The sequence below is a fragment of the Barbatula barbatula genome (assembly GCF_947034865.1).
Source record: "Barbatula barbatula genome assembly, chromosome: 16".
NCBI lineage: Eukaryota > Metazoa > Chordata > Actinopteri > Cypriniformes > Nemacheilidae > Barbatula > Barbatula barbatula.
In genome coordinates, this window is record NC_136779.1 from 7,090,838 (window position 1) to 7,105,889 (window position 15,052).

The 15,052-nt window shown below is 37.8% G+C and overlaps 1 protein-coding gene across 1 annotated transcript in view; it reads left to right on the forward strand.

The window, feature by feature from the left end:
• atrnl1b (attractin-like 1b) overlaps window positions 1-15,052 on the forward strand; it is a 66,768-nt gene that overhangs the window by 33,284 nt on the left and 18,432 nt on the right. The window contains exons 26-27 of the mRNA XM_079476241.1: window positions 2,124-2,185; window positions 7,670-7,748. Of these exons, the coding sequence (XP_079332367.1) occupies window positions 2,124-2,185; window positions 7,670-7,748 (141 nt within the window). The remainder of the gene's footprint in view (window positions 1-2,123; window positions 2,186-7,669; window positions 7,749-15,052) is intronic.

Below are 15,052 nucleotides of genomic sequence, written 5' to 3' on the forward strand. Positions count from 1 at the left end.
AACAGGCCAAAATATTAGAAAAGATGCTCTGTATTGTTTCAGACCTCAAATACCGCAAAGAAAAGTTAATAGTTCATATTCACTTGTAAGCAATACAATAGTAACATTTATTAAGGAAACGTAAAAACAATTTCACACTTTTCATGTGATTTAACATGCAGTCAGTCTTTCACGTTACTGTTGGATGAGTTTGTCACTCCTGAGGTTTGATTTTGTTGAAATTCAACAGACACTGGACTGCAATTGCTACAATACATCTAGAAATGCGGATTAAATCAACATGTAAAATTGGTCTCTTGATGGCTCTTTTCCTGTGACAACAGCCTAATAAAAATGAATGGCTTCTCCAAATGACCCGTCCTGCTTTGCCATTGTTTTATTATTTATCCAGAGGGTCAGGGAGACTTACAAATTTGTGCGTTTAGAACATTAATCCGTTTATTTTCGTTGAAAATGTAGTTAAGTATTTCTTTTCCTTGCCTTGTAGGAAACTGTGGCAGCATACTCTCTCTTTCAAAAGTACGCTGATGCCGAGTTAATGGCCCTGCAATTCTCAATGCCGAACCCAGAATGTCTCATTCAGGCTGTGTGTGTTCTGAAGCTTGGCGGAGAGCGTATCAATCTATCTACTGAGTCGTGCGGCATGTTGATATGAAATTTTTGAATAAAACATCTGGGATGATTTGAGTTAGGAGCCAGAACAATAAAGCAATAAGCCCCAAGAAGCCGTGGGTTACAGTGCATTTTATAACAGCTAAGGGGCGTTGTTAGGCACGACGCGAAGCGGAGTTTATTGCTTTTATAAAACGGTTAATCCATATGCATAGTAAAGTTTCATGAAGTAAAACACAACAAATATTATGTAATTATTTTAATAGAAATACATTCTTCCGCCAAACAAAGTAGTTCCTCAGAAACAGGTGCGGCTGCCAAGCAACACAGACGCAGCAAAGAACACAATGAATAATGTGCTTAAAGACTGTGGTGTTTATCTATTAACATTAACATGTATCTATTTTTATACATGAACAGTGTTTAAAGTCAATAAAAATACGTGTAACAAAGTTCCATAAAAGGAAGGAAGGAGACGGGAACCGGCGAACATAAACTAACTTTTAATTAATAAATAAACTCAAACTACGACATAAAATCCAGGCCTGTTCCTCTCTCACTGATGGTCCGATCGTTCGTCCTTTAATTAAAACTCCACAATCCCCTCCGTGATGCGAGACCGTCGCACGTACAGCTGACGCTCGTAAACACTCACGCACCGGCCTCGCATCCCGACTCTCGTCCCGCCTACCTCACTACAATACCGAAAACAACTAACAGAGCACAGAGTCTGTTTATGAGTATTCACCTCATTTCTACTTTTCGATGTCTTCAATTTCTCTTTCATTAATTTCAGCGGTGTTTGTTATTGGTCTAATTTGTCCGTCATGTCAATCTCTTCACAAAATCGGACATTTTGACAATTATTTCGCTGTACGTAGCAAGAGTGGCGCAGTGATTCTAGGTAATGCGGTCAGCCGTTATAAATCGGGGTATTATATAACGGCTTAGATCTCCGCTCAACCAATCAGAATCAAGGACCAGAACTGACCGTTTTATAATATCTAATATACAAGTTAAGTTTCATATTATAAAACAAATGTTTTTATACGAAACTTCCAAATCAATTATTGAGCTGCTCATGTTCGTTCTTACCGTCTCTGCCAGTGAATGAAATATAATCCAGACGCTTGGTCATCTTAAAGCTGCCTGTGAGACTTTTGTGCACATATCAAGCCAATTTAAACATGGACAATTTGGGTTGTACTGCGTTACACCTGAGCATACAGATCCAATGTAGACCACAAGCCCATAAGGGAAACAGTTGGCATGTATGTAATATCCCCGAGGGATATGGGCTCAGGTAACCCTCCGTCTAACAATTTGAGAGGCCAAAGAAAAGGTAAAATGATGCATGTGATGTGCCCACGAGCAAATCTCTGTTATGACACCGTCTGCTGTGAAGCACCTTAGCCACAGGCAGAAGTCTTCATCACAGCTTTTCATGTAAAAAGTCTCTTTGGTAACATGTCACTAATTCATTTATCTCTCTTTGACTCGTCTCCATACAGATCGCCTTCTCTCAGCACAACAGCATCATGGATCTGGTGCAGTTCTTTGTGACATTTTTCAGGTGAGATTGAGAAATGTGACATCACAGAACCTCACTGTTTTTAATTGGTCAAATCATTTAGTGATAGGCTGTCTGTGCTGGATGCCTCAACAACCAATATGTCTCATGCCTTGTCCCTTTTGATTAGTGAGGCTGGGATGTGACAGCTGGTTAGGCAGGAAGGAAAATGTACATGCTAGGTTAGGTAAGCACAAATGAAGCAAGACATGATGATAAAAACATTTCTAACTAGTCGTTTTTCTAGTACAAGCTCTAAATATTCTGGAATCAAGATACATTTACTTGAAAAAGAAGGTGAACTGAGATATTTAGTACTTTAGAATGTTTATATTGTACTCAAGCAAAATTGTTTGCCAATGGGGTAAGAAAAATACACTTGAATTTAGTTTTACCTTTTTGTAAAGTACCTAATTCAAGTTTATTTTTCATACTCCATTGGCCAAAGGTGCATTGGATGCCACGTTTATTTACTGTATACATCTATGCAATTGTATTGTGCATTGTGTTGCATGAAGTTCGTATTGTTCTTTGGTTTTTGAACTTTTCTTGTCCTTTTTCGTCTTTCTTCTAAGATTATGTTGCAGTGGTGTCATTTTCTATTTTTTCCTAAACCTCAATATTGCGTTAAGCTCTTTCTGAACTCTTTTTTTACGTTGTATATTGTAATAGACATTGAGCTGTCAAATTACTCTTCTTGAATCCCAATAAGAGGTTTTAGTAATAGTGTTTTGAATTGATCTCAGCAGTGTCTAAGGGCTTGTGTGTCATGTTTGGGGGGAGTTTAAACGGCTTTGAGGGGAGAGATTCATTTTGACACGAAAATAGGATGTTAAGGGAATTGGGAAGTTATGGATTTGTGTTTAGAGTTTAGGTGACATCATTTAAAGAAACGTGTTTAAGCGGTCGAGAAAAACTGTAACCGCACTGCTCTTTTCCCTGTACACCACCACATTGTGTCTTTGCCAGGAGATAGATGTGTCATAGTGATTTGTTAATTCCTTTGCAATTTCTTGATTTGTCATTAAAGTCACACCTGTTCCCATTATGTCTCATTAGATTTGGTTAAAAGGGTCTCTCTCTCTCTCAACACGGTTCATCTCCAGGTGCTTTAGCGCCCTGTGGTGTTTGTTTTCCCTTCATTGTTCCAGGTTTAGACAGGTGTCAAATACTGATGCACTCTGACACTGGGTGAGCTTGTGCTCGCACCGGCCAGGCTGTCTAACTTATATTTGTAGCCATTTTTCTACCTAAAGGAAACAATGTTTGAATTTTGAAATTTCATTATCGCTTCATCAGGTCAAATGCAAACTTTTGGACTTGTGTCAACTTTCAAAGGCACAAGGCTTTAATGTAGTTCTTCAGGCCGTTCTGTCATTTAACCAACATAAAAAAGGCTAAATTGTCTAATGAATGCGTATTTACCGGATTACTTGTTTTAACCCTGTTTATTGTCGTACAAAACGTGCCATGACAACGTGTGATGCAACTGTCAAATGGGATAAACTGTCAAACAATGATTTGTTTTTCATAGCTTTCATTCGCAGTGCCCAAAATGTAGTCCCCTTTATCTGACAAAGTCCAACTTTTTTAACTATGCCCTTGAAGTGTTAATCCATGGAAGGTTTCGGCAAGATTTTGCGCTGTCGGTCAAGTGCCGTCATCAAATGAGAATGCCCCTGATTTCACAGATGTGATCCGGATAGCCGAACTCATGACAGGTGGAGTCAGGACTCGCCTCAGGCGGACTGTGTTTTATTAACAGTACAGCTAAAGAGATGGTTGCTGACAGGGTACATTTCTCCTCACATCTGCCCCTGAATTATGAACTGCATCACTGAAACATCATAGATTTCAAGTGAAAATACAAACAAATTCAGTGAAATTTCATCATTGTGACCGGTCAACAGGGAGAGCTCATGACAAGTTTTTTTATCTTTGGACAAACTATCCCTTTATCTTTCTTTCTGTACAACTAAAACTGATTTGCAGGGTTAACACAAAGGTTCTCTGAAATGTGTTGTTGTTAAAGAACCTGTCCGTGGGCAACCTGGAATCAGAGTAGTTAACATGAGCAATGGCAAACTGCGTTTTCACTCAGTGAATGGCTTTTTAACAGTCTCTGTTACAGTAAATGTGTGAGAATGCATTTGGTTTAATTCCTGGAATCCATTTGCTTTTATTTAATGCCCAGGGCTTGCTATTCAGTCTTCAGGGCTCAAAAAAAAGACACCTCTCAGTGGTAAATGGCATCTTAGAGGTTTGCCGTAGCAGTCTTTTATCAATCGTGTGCATAGATTACCTCATTAAATAAGATGAGTCCTTGCCTCTTTATGTCACAGTCTATGAAATCACCAAAGCATCCTTCAAATTATTTCATTTCCTAGCAATTTGCCGGTTTGCATGGCTCTCAGTGAGTTGGCACAGTGTTTTCAACTAAGAATTCGACCAAAGTTGTTCTCGTGTTTCTTTGATTTTCTGACTATTATTTGACCTTGTATGATCTTGATGTTGTCATTGGACCAGCAACTGTACAGGAGAATATCCACAAAACTGCAAAAATATCTCAAGATGCACACAAATAAACATTCCATTGCAAATATCCCAAACTTGGATTCTTCTAAGAAGCCCTGTTTTTTTCTAGATGACTCTTAAAACTAACAGTTTAATATATAATAAATCGAAGTTATTCTTAGTAGTTTTTCCTGTTAATATTTCTTACCTTTGTCTTGTACTGTAATTTTTAAGTAAAATTTAGAATCGTATTTGTCAGATACACAATTTCACTACAGTTGTTTCCTTCTAACCAAGTCTGGCCGTATATACACTCTTCAAAAAGGTGCTTCAATAGAACCTTTTGGTTCCAAACAGCACCTTCAACATCTGAAGAACCTTTCGGATTAAATTTTTCTTTGTTGCAAAAAAAGGGTTCTTCCGATTATAAATAAGAACCATCTCTTTTGAACTTTAAGTACCTTTCACTGAATTGTTCTTTGTGGAACCAAAAATGGATCTTCTATGGCATTGCTGTGAAGAACCTTTTAAGCACCTTTATTTTAAAGAGTGTAGACTATATACTGTGTGGGATATACAGAGGGTTTTGCGCTTAAACTAAATGTAATATGAATTAAATATTTAACATTAATTTGAGTTTTCATAATATTACAATTCTGTACATACAATGGCTGACCAGTGATAAGGTTTTTGGCTCCTCCTTTGCTGCCGTTTTGTATGTTTTTCTATTGTGTTTGTTCTTTTGAATTGCTTAGATACTCTCTAAAATTTGTATTGGTGATTTTACTTTACACTAAAAACAAATGTATACACTTTAAAGCAGTGAAATCAATGCAATATATTGTAGCTTAAATGTATAGTTAATGTGAGTAACGCAATATTTCTAATGAATATTGTAAATTAAATAGACATTTATTTTCTTTAAAAAAACTTAAATAATATATGTACATTTACGAAATGTATACTTGTCCCAAGTTAATGTGATAAAATGTCCCACTAAAAATCAGTGACTTAACTTATTTACGGTTTCTCTTGCTCTGGAGCTGGAAGGGGTTTGCTTTGTAGTAACTGAGCAAAAGGGTTCAATACAAGGCAGCTTATTTTGCTAATGGCTGTTAATTAGCTGAATAACACTTAAGTCTAGAGTTTAATCGTCCCTTTGTTGCTCTGACTCTTTTCTGCTACCACCAAGAGAAAAGGTCCTCTGTAAATATTGTGTATTAATAGGGTGGTTTGTTTATTTAAGCCGCACAGCGAAAACATGTTTAAACTTACAGCATGAGTGTTTATCCTTGAGCATCAGAGCTTTTCTTCGACCTTATCATCACAGGTTAGCGGTTAGGTACTAATTCTGTTTCGCCCAGTCAATACTGTCCTCTGGTTTAGGTGGCCGCTGGACACGTCGTTCATTTACACACATATTTTCTCAACCCCGTACTCCACACGAGGGGCTGGAACCTCTAATTGCTTTATTTATTTTTGTATTCATTTGGATTCCAGGTGGAACTGCCGAGGGGATTAAGTCCTGTTTACTGCCTGCAATTCACAGCGTGAAAGACGCAGATCTGAAGGGGATTTCTCCCTCACTGCTGCTTAATCGAGCCATTCAAGTTTTCCCTCTTCCCCATGTGTCTCCAATTTGCCATTATCTTCAAACGAACCCGAGATGCCGTGCGTTTGAAAGCATTAAAGGGATTTTCATCATTCATTTTCTTTTTTCACATCTGTGTGAACTGTGAGTTAATTTCACATGGAGATGTTTACAAATGCTCTCATATCTCAGCAAATACAGTCAGCAAAAGCAATTTCCATAGAATTTATGACTTCACTGTTGGCACGCTTTTAGGATTTGCCTTTTGAAGAACATCGCCAGACCTGACACTTGACTCGGATGATCAGATTTCTCCGTTTGACCACAGGAAGGCCTTTTGAGGGTTTCAGAAATATGTTGGCAAAAGAAAATCCCACTTCTAATGTGCTGTAAAATCTTGAAGGTGACAGCAATGACATGCTGGTTCATGATGGGCTTTAAAACTGCAACAAGCAGTCATTTTAGAAGCCTCAGTCATATACTGTAGTTTACAGCTCAGCACTTGCAATGTGGTGTTCTTAATATTTGTTGCACCAGAAAGCACGTTTGATATTTCTGTTATGCAATGGCTTTGTAAAAAAGGTATTATTGAGTAATTCTGGTCTAAATTTGGCCAGTTAGTTCTTAGTTGTTTTCCATCAGCAGAATTTGTTCCGAAAGCATCAAACTAAACCATGAAGGTTTTTGTTCAAATGTGTGGCTTTTTGTCATTTCAATGGATCAGTGAGCTAGCTCAAAGTTCCCTGCATATATTAAAACTAAAGTATATAATTTCAATTCATGCCAAGACGCAGTGCACCACATGAAATTGGATTAGATCGTTTTAACGTATCACCCAAAAATGAGAATTCTGTCATCATTTACGCCCCCTCATTATGTTTCAAACCTGTATACATTTCCTTGTTCCGATGAACACAGAGAAAGATATTTGGAATTGTGTTAGCAATTTTCATTTCTGCGAACATCATCCACTACCATAGTAGGAAAAAATATCATATTTGTTTTGTTCTATTGAACACAAAATTAGATATTTTGTAGAATGCAGTACTGGGACAACTTTGACCTTTAATTTTTCCCACAGTGGAAGTCAATGATGAACATTCTTCCAAATATCTTTTATACAGGTATGAAATTACATGAGAGTGAGTAAATAATGCCAGAACTTTTATTTTTAGGTGAACTATCCCTCTAAGAGCGTTCATGGCTTATATCTAGACAAAATGGGGCTTCTTTGAAGAATCCACTGTTTTGATATATTTATTATATTTGCTATGCAATGTTTGGGATATTTTTGTTGACTTAACAGTTATTCTGAAATATGTAAAATGGTCATAGAATTAGGGGGGTGCAAAGCTTTTACTGTTTCTTTTTTCCATCTGCAGCTGTTTTTTGTCACTGTTGCTGGTAGCTGCAGTGGTGTGGAAGATCAAACAGACTTGCTGGGCCTCCAGACGACGAGAGGTACGTCATTCATTCATTCAAATGCACTTTTAGGAATATAGACTGTTTCAGTAACAACAACATAAACGCGTTATGTGGCCCGAACTTAACTTCCGGTCGACCTCCGCAAAGTATCTAAACAACGGAGTCCCTGTAGAATAGATATTTTTATTACAATTAATATAAAATAAATTGTTCGATTATATAGACCACTAAACAAACACTGAACGGAAGTTAAAGGAGTAGTTCACCTTCAAATAGAAAATTCTGTCATCATTTACACATCCTCTTGCCATTTTAAACCTGTATGACTTTCTTTCTTCTGCAGAACAAAAAAGAAGATATTTTGAAAAATGTTGGTAACGGAACAGCAGCCCCCCATTCACTTCCGTTGTAACCAATGCCATTGAATGGGGGGCTGTTAACAACATTGTTCAAAATACCTTCTTCCGTTTTCTGCGGAAGAAAGTAAGTCATGCTACATGCGAGGATTACCATGTTCTTCTGTTTTGTTTTTGTTTTCTTTCCCTAGCATTTAATAAGGTGATGAGATCTGTGCATATGCTGTATATCTATGCATTGAGAGCATGTGTGTACATGTATGTTTATATATATTTAAAGTCTTGGCAGCCATGTGCAGGGTTTTGCTTCATAGAATCCAATGCTTCCAAACATGTCCATCTTGCTAATTAGAGGCCCTTACGAGCCAATTAGCTCTGACAACAGTTGCGGTTTAGAGCAGCCTGAGCGCTAAGTGCAGCAGATGTCTGCGCATCTAAGGTAGAGCTGCCATCCTTCCTCTGTCTGCTGCTTGTCTTCATTTAGTTGTGACAGATTCAGGAATTAACCTTAAGTGCATTGAAAATATTCATCAGAATATGCTGCTTACACTGGCCAACGCTAATTCGCTAATAATAGTTTTAGCTTCTGTAATCCGTGTATTCCATATTAGTGGATGGACTTGACATTGATAATCGGAGAGGTTGATCTCTTTCGCTCCTTTCCTAATTGATGGAAATAAACAAGAGTTATGACTGCTGTGATCCAAAGCTATATTCATCTAAAGAATTAAATTCAATAACGCGGGCAGATGGGCCTCCACCATTAGCATTCGGCTCACTGCTGAGCTCCACTCCACAGGTTCAAATGATCTGTTTGTTCCTGCCCTCAAGTACCCTCAAAAAAGCTTTTATCTTTTAATTTGAAATGATTGAAAAGTTTTTAGGAAGCACTCTGAAAGAATAATTGCCTCTGAAGATTTATTTTCATCTATTTCTGTCTTGATAAAGTCTTGATCAAGAAAGCGCACAGATGATGGGAGCATGGTTTTTGCACCAATCGTTTGGCAAGGTCATCATCTCGGGTTTTGCCCGGGAAGCTGGAGGTGCGGACAGAAATGAAACTAACAGGGACTTCTCAGGGTTTTTCTTATTGCTTTGAGAGACGTGAATCTAGTGGTTATTTATTGCCGTTTGATCTTTCTTTTTTCCACAGTCGTAACTGAAGAGGCTGCGTTGTTCTGCAGACCTCTCCTTTGCTTGTTTTTTTTTGTCCCGGGTGACTTTTTGAAAGACATGAGCTTAAAGCAGAGGACATGTTTAGAACTTCCATTATGCAAATATTCTCAAAAACACTGATTTTGGCTGTGAGATCAAACGAGAGAATATCTGAAAAGCAACAGTGCTCAACACAAATCACAGTGCTTGCCTTTGATTTCCTTCAGTGTGACGTTCCTTCAAACATTTTAAAGAACGTCTTCTTTTCCTCGCCTGCTCAGCTATCTGCATTTGCCGTGTTCCTGGTTTAGCTTCAGCTCTAAATCTGTGTCTTTTGATTAAAGACACATTTTTACTTCAAATCTTAAAACATTATTGCTTAAAAGTGAATATGAACTTGTCTTTGCAGTATTTGTGGTCGGAAAATTCTTCCCGGCTGTATATAATTTAGAGGTCTTCACGGGTCCACTTAGATCCGAAAACCTGAGGTCCGGCCCGAGACCCGAGCGGGTTCGGGTCTAAAAGATTCACGGGAGCTTCGGACACAGGTCGGGTATATTATTAGTGTCTTTGGGTCTCGAGTAATATAAAGTAAAAAATTGTTTTGCTTAATTGACCCGAGGAAGACCCGAACTGTCGATTGTGTGGGTGCGTGTAGTTACCAACTCTCCTCCAACCCTCAGCCGATCGGTTGAAAGCCACGCAAATCTTCCGAAAGTCGCGGTGATCTAAAATCACCTTAGAATTGAAATCCCGAAGTTTCCAACGCTGCAGGGGTTTGCACTCGATGTAGTTACCATCGTATTCAGGCGACCAGAAGTAGATATTAAAAGACACGCACATTTCAGTACTATGCGGTTTGGAACACATTGTTGAGACATAATGTTCGCGCGAGTGGTTGCCATGTCGTCACTTATTTAGATTTGATTCAGCTAAAACTGGCACAACCCATTTAGCCTCAGTTTGCGCAATTTGCCAGAGCAAAACAAGAGGATCAACGTGTTCATTGCCATATCAATTTCATTAATACACGTCGGTTTACATTCAGGTCTAGTCGGGTTTAAAAAATATATACGATGGGTCGGACTCGGGTCTAACGTTATCGGTTCTGTCTCGGGTTCGGGTAAAAAGTGATTCGGGTCATTTCAGGTCTGGTAAAGATCTTTGGACCTGAGAAGACCTTTAATATAATTAAATTAAGCATGTTAAATTGTTAAATGAAATTATTACTTTTTTTACTCACCCACATGACGTTAAACATGCTTTAAGACCTCCCAGTGTTTTCGGAACACAAATAAAGATATTTAGGTGACATCCTAGAGATTTCCAGGCCTCCTCATAGACATCATGGTTATAGTTGTTGTCGAGGACCAGAAAAGTACCAAAGACATCGTTCAATTGGTTCATCCGCTCATAGTGGATCAATTGAATTTCTTTGAAGCAACAATAATACTTTATGTGTGAAAAACAAAACAAAATGATAACTTTAATCAATATATTCTACTCGGTCTTGTCAGTCTATGGTGCGCGTTCACGAGAGACACATGCGCATTCGACGAATGCGCATTCAGTTTGTGCGGTTGGGCAAAATAGTGCAAGTTAATAGCGAAATCATCAGGCATTTAGCGAAGATCAGCTTATATACAGCGTGCGTGCATCTGCTTGAAAACACGAAGTTGCGCGTAGTGGTCTAGCTTTTGTTGAAACTAGTAACTTTGTTTTAGCACCTATCGTACTATTGCTACAACCAACGTACGAAATTCTATAATTGTCCCACAACTCGTTCATTTTATCATTCCGGCTGTAGCAGTCATAGCTCCCCGCCAGCGATTATTGCTTTGCTGCGCTGTACAATACTGTATATCAATCTTCAGAAAACAAGGCATCTGTTGTCTTGGATGAAATATGTATCATGTCTTTTGGAGTATGACATCTCAACCACCTGGTTTCTTATAGCTGGAAATTAAACAGCGGGAAATAAGTTCAATTAAAAGGTTTTGTCTCTTCTCTCCAGTGAGCAACACCAACGGGTCTGGCTGTGGGAATCCCCCCTGTTTGCCCTTATGTTTTATGATTTGTCTTTTTGAGAAAACCGCTGTCCCGTCGTTCGGCCCGGTGACTGGAAACTCGCTCTTAAATGAAATATCAAACGAACAAGATGGAATAGACATGATTAAAAATAATGACACCCGTCGTCCTGAGTTATTCAATTTCATCTAACATGCAATCCCATCCAATTTAGTTCCGAGTTCCTGAACAGGAGCAAATATACTCATTATAAGGTTACATGCTTCAGCTGGGTTCTATTTAATTATCATTTATAGACGATAGGATATTTAAATCAACTTGGACAAATTTGTCAATGGGTTGTGACTGTCTTACCCAACCTGGTTAACCAAAGCTGAATTGATAACATGAAGACTAGATGACTTTAGGCCTTTAATGGACAGATATTGTGCGAGTGATCTTATCACAGCTTTCAGTGTATCAGTTACATTCTTCTCATTTGAAAGAATCTATACACTACCATTCACAAGTTTAGGGTCACTTGAATGAAATCACAAAACAAAATGTATTTATTAATCTCTCTGTTTTGGGGAATAGTGTCTCTTTTTTCAGTGTTTTATTTGAAAACCAATAAGCTTATAAGTCAATAAGTCAAAAGGAGTCATATTAAATAACCTTGACCGTATGTTTTTTAACGCCTTTTTGGTTTCTCGCAGTGCTGCATTTGGGCACAGGTTTAAAAGAATATAAACCTGGGGCTTGTAATGACTGTTGGTATCTTAATCTATATTTGTAGTGTACATGGATAAGATAAATGTATTGTTTCTGTATATATTACAGTCCTGCTCTGCTGAGTACCTGCTTTGGTTTTTCTGGGAGTATCTATTATTATGATAAATGAAGTTGTGATAAAACTTTTTATCACCGCGATAGATGTATGCGTTATGAAGTGGGTTTTTCTTTCAAGGGCATCAGCAAACTTCAGGACACCACAAGTTTAATCTTTTTTTAATATTACTTCCCAATATAAAAAACCAGTCTGGCTGGCCTACTGCCCATGACATGGGTACAAGTGTATGTAACCAAGAAAAGTAGCTGTCGTGCTCTTTGTCTTGTGTTTGCTTTTTAAGGGCTTTAAGTGACGATCATTTGCTTCGGTGATTGTTGGTTATAGATATTAAGCATGTCAATAATCTAACCATTGGCTTTGAACCACTGACATTAGTATATGCTGGACGACTTTCGCTATGGTCTATGTAGCTTTAGTACTTAGCGTGATTAATGGGTTAAATTGGTCAAGAGAAATAGGGATAGAGAGAAGACATATTGTGAAGTCTCAAGGAGAGAGAGCTCTGTAACAGTACGGAGGCATCAGTTTCCTTCGGAGTAGTCTGCAAAACATGTGTCCCGTAATGTTTTGCCCATTATAAGAATCTTGCAAACCTTTTTAAGAATTTCTGACTCTGATCACAAGAGGACTTGCTTTTCAACTCAAAGCTTAGACAAAACTTTCAGATTTCTTTGTTGTTAAAATTAATTTGTTTAGTAATGTTATATTGTTGCTTTCAGTCTAGTGGGAATGAACAAGACTTTTCCTGCCTGACTTGCAGTGCAAGCGACTGTAATTATTTTGATTTACATTTGCTATTTATTCATTTGTGCATTAGAGTGTCAAATATGTAGTTCGTGTCAGTGATTTTAGTTGGTTTAGATAATTGTAAAGTGTTAGTTCAAGAATATGTTTTCAGTATTTTTTATATTATGCACGGCCATCGGATCGGATGTTAATGGGTTCATCATTTTAAACTTTAATGATATTAAGACTTTTTTCCTCTTGTTAGTCTTTCAAAGAAAATGGCATTTTGTGTGGTCCTTATGCTTGCTTTGTAATAAACAAACGTTCACCGTCTGCATTTAATTAAATGGCCCCCCACTACAAACTTGGTAACAATAAAAGATCGATGTCAAACTCTATTTGAGCCAATGAGAGTAACATGTCCTTTGAGAATGAGCAGTCACACGGTAGCTCTGTGTGGAATAACCAATTGAGTCAGTTTCATAATCCATGTTGTGAAGAACTAATCTGGTCATCATAATACAATGTTACTCATAGGGATACTTCACCCAAAAATGAACGTTTGGTCATCATTTACTCGCCTTCGAGTTGTTCCAAAAATTGTTTGTTCTGATGAACACAGCGAAAAATATTTGGAATAATGCTTATAACCAAACAGATCTCAACACCCGTTGACTACCATGGTAGGAAAAAACAATGCTAGTCAAAAGTTCCCCAGAGTTGATTACTTTCCTACATTCTTACAAATATCTTCTTTTGTGGTGAACAGAATAAAAAATGATAAAGTAATTTTTCCTACTATGGGAGCCAAGGGGGGGGCAAGATCTGTTTGGTTATAAGCATTCTTCCACATATTTTTCCCTGTGTTCACCAGAACACAAACATTATACAGATTTGGAACAACTCGAAGGTGAGTAAATGGTGACATCATTAATTTTCGGGTGAAGTACCCCATTATGAAAAAGGTTTTTGGAAGTCAATGTTTTAAGTGATTTCCTTAAATGTAGTCTTAAATAAATGTACTGAAAGCACACCTTGAAACTTACCAGACGTCTGAAGATTGAGGATCGAGGTGTGCTTTGATTTCTTGCCATCTTGTTTTTACAAGGTCCTTTTGTTTGGAGAGTAAAACTTTGTTTTTTCGTCTCTTTCTGTGTGAGTTTTCCAGCCTGCTTTAAACATCGCATTTATCGCAATTTGTAAATTTGCAATTGTAATTTGTTATTGAGTTATTGCTTTTAAGTTCTCTAAGGAAATTATTTCAATATTAGTGATACTTAAATATGTGGTTATTAAATGTACAGTACACAAGAGTTGTATTATTGAAGTGAGTGGTTCTAGATTATGTGGTAATGTGGGCCAAGCCTTTTCCTGTCTAGTCAAACATTTGTGTGTAAAATTAGCTTGGTTCTTATGTGGATGGTGTTTCTCTCATATCTGCCATGTTTCATGTGGGTTTTATAGGTTTGTCTTTTTGAGAATGAGAAAGCCATTCAATTAAAGTTGACTATTTGCGGCCAAAAAGGCGACAGTTTAAAAAAAAAAGTTTTAGCCTTTGCTTAATGTCTAACAGCAAAGTTCTAATGCCATAAAATAGGGTTTTGTGGGGTTTAACATGAAGCCTACAGTAAAAATCAATAGACAATCAATCTCAATTTCACATCAGTGAAGTTTTCGCAGTACTAGCCCTGGGCAAGGTTTTAAGAGCGTTTCAAAGCAGAATAACACAAATTTGACCTTAACTCTTGTTTGAACTCCTGTGTTTGTGTGTTTTGTCCGTGTCTGCAATGTAAACCGCAATGGCTTTTCGAAGTTTCACAGCACTACTTAAAAGGTTAGCCAATTTCGCACAAACTTGTTGATTGAAATGCAGTCACACCCTCTCGGCTTCGGCTTTGTCTAACGCATAAACCAAACGTTTTCCATAGTTTAAATGGGCAGCTGCATCCTCAAGAGTGCGGGGACATGTATGCAACTATGCATCTGCGGATATCTCTGTGATGGACCGGCATTGTCTGGCATAATTGTTATGGAGATGTCACAGTTCGACTAAAGGCAGTGGGGCTGATGAGTAATAGCAGGTGATGGAAAGAGAGATGGATAAATTGCAGATGGTGCTTTTTGGCTGTCAACAAAGTCAGGCTGTTTTCAGACAGAACATCTATTAGTGCAAATGAGAGCATGCCACTAATATCTACTGATTTTGCGCCGTCTCTGTTTTATTTGTCTGTTTATTTCTTTCTCTT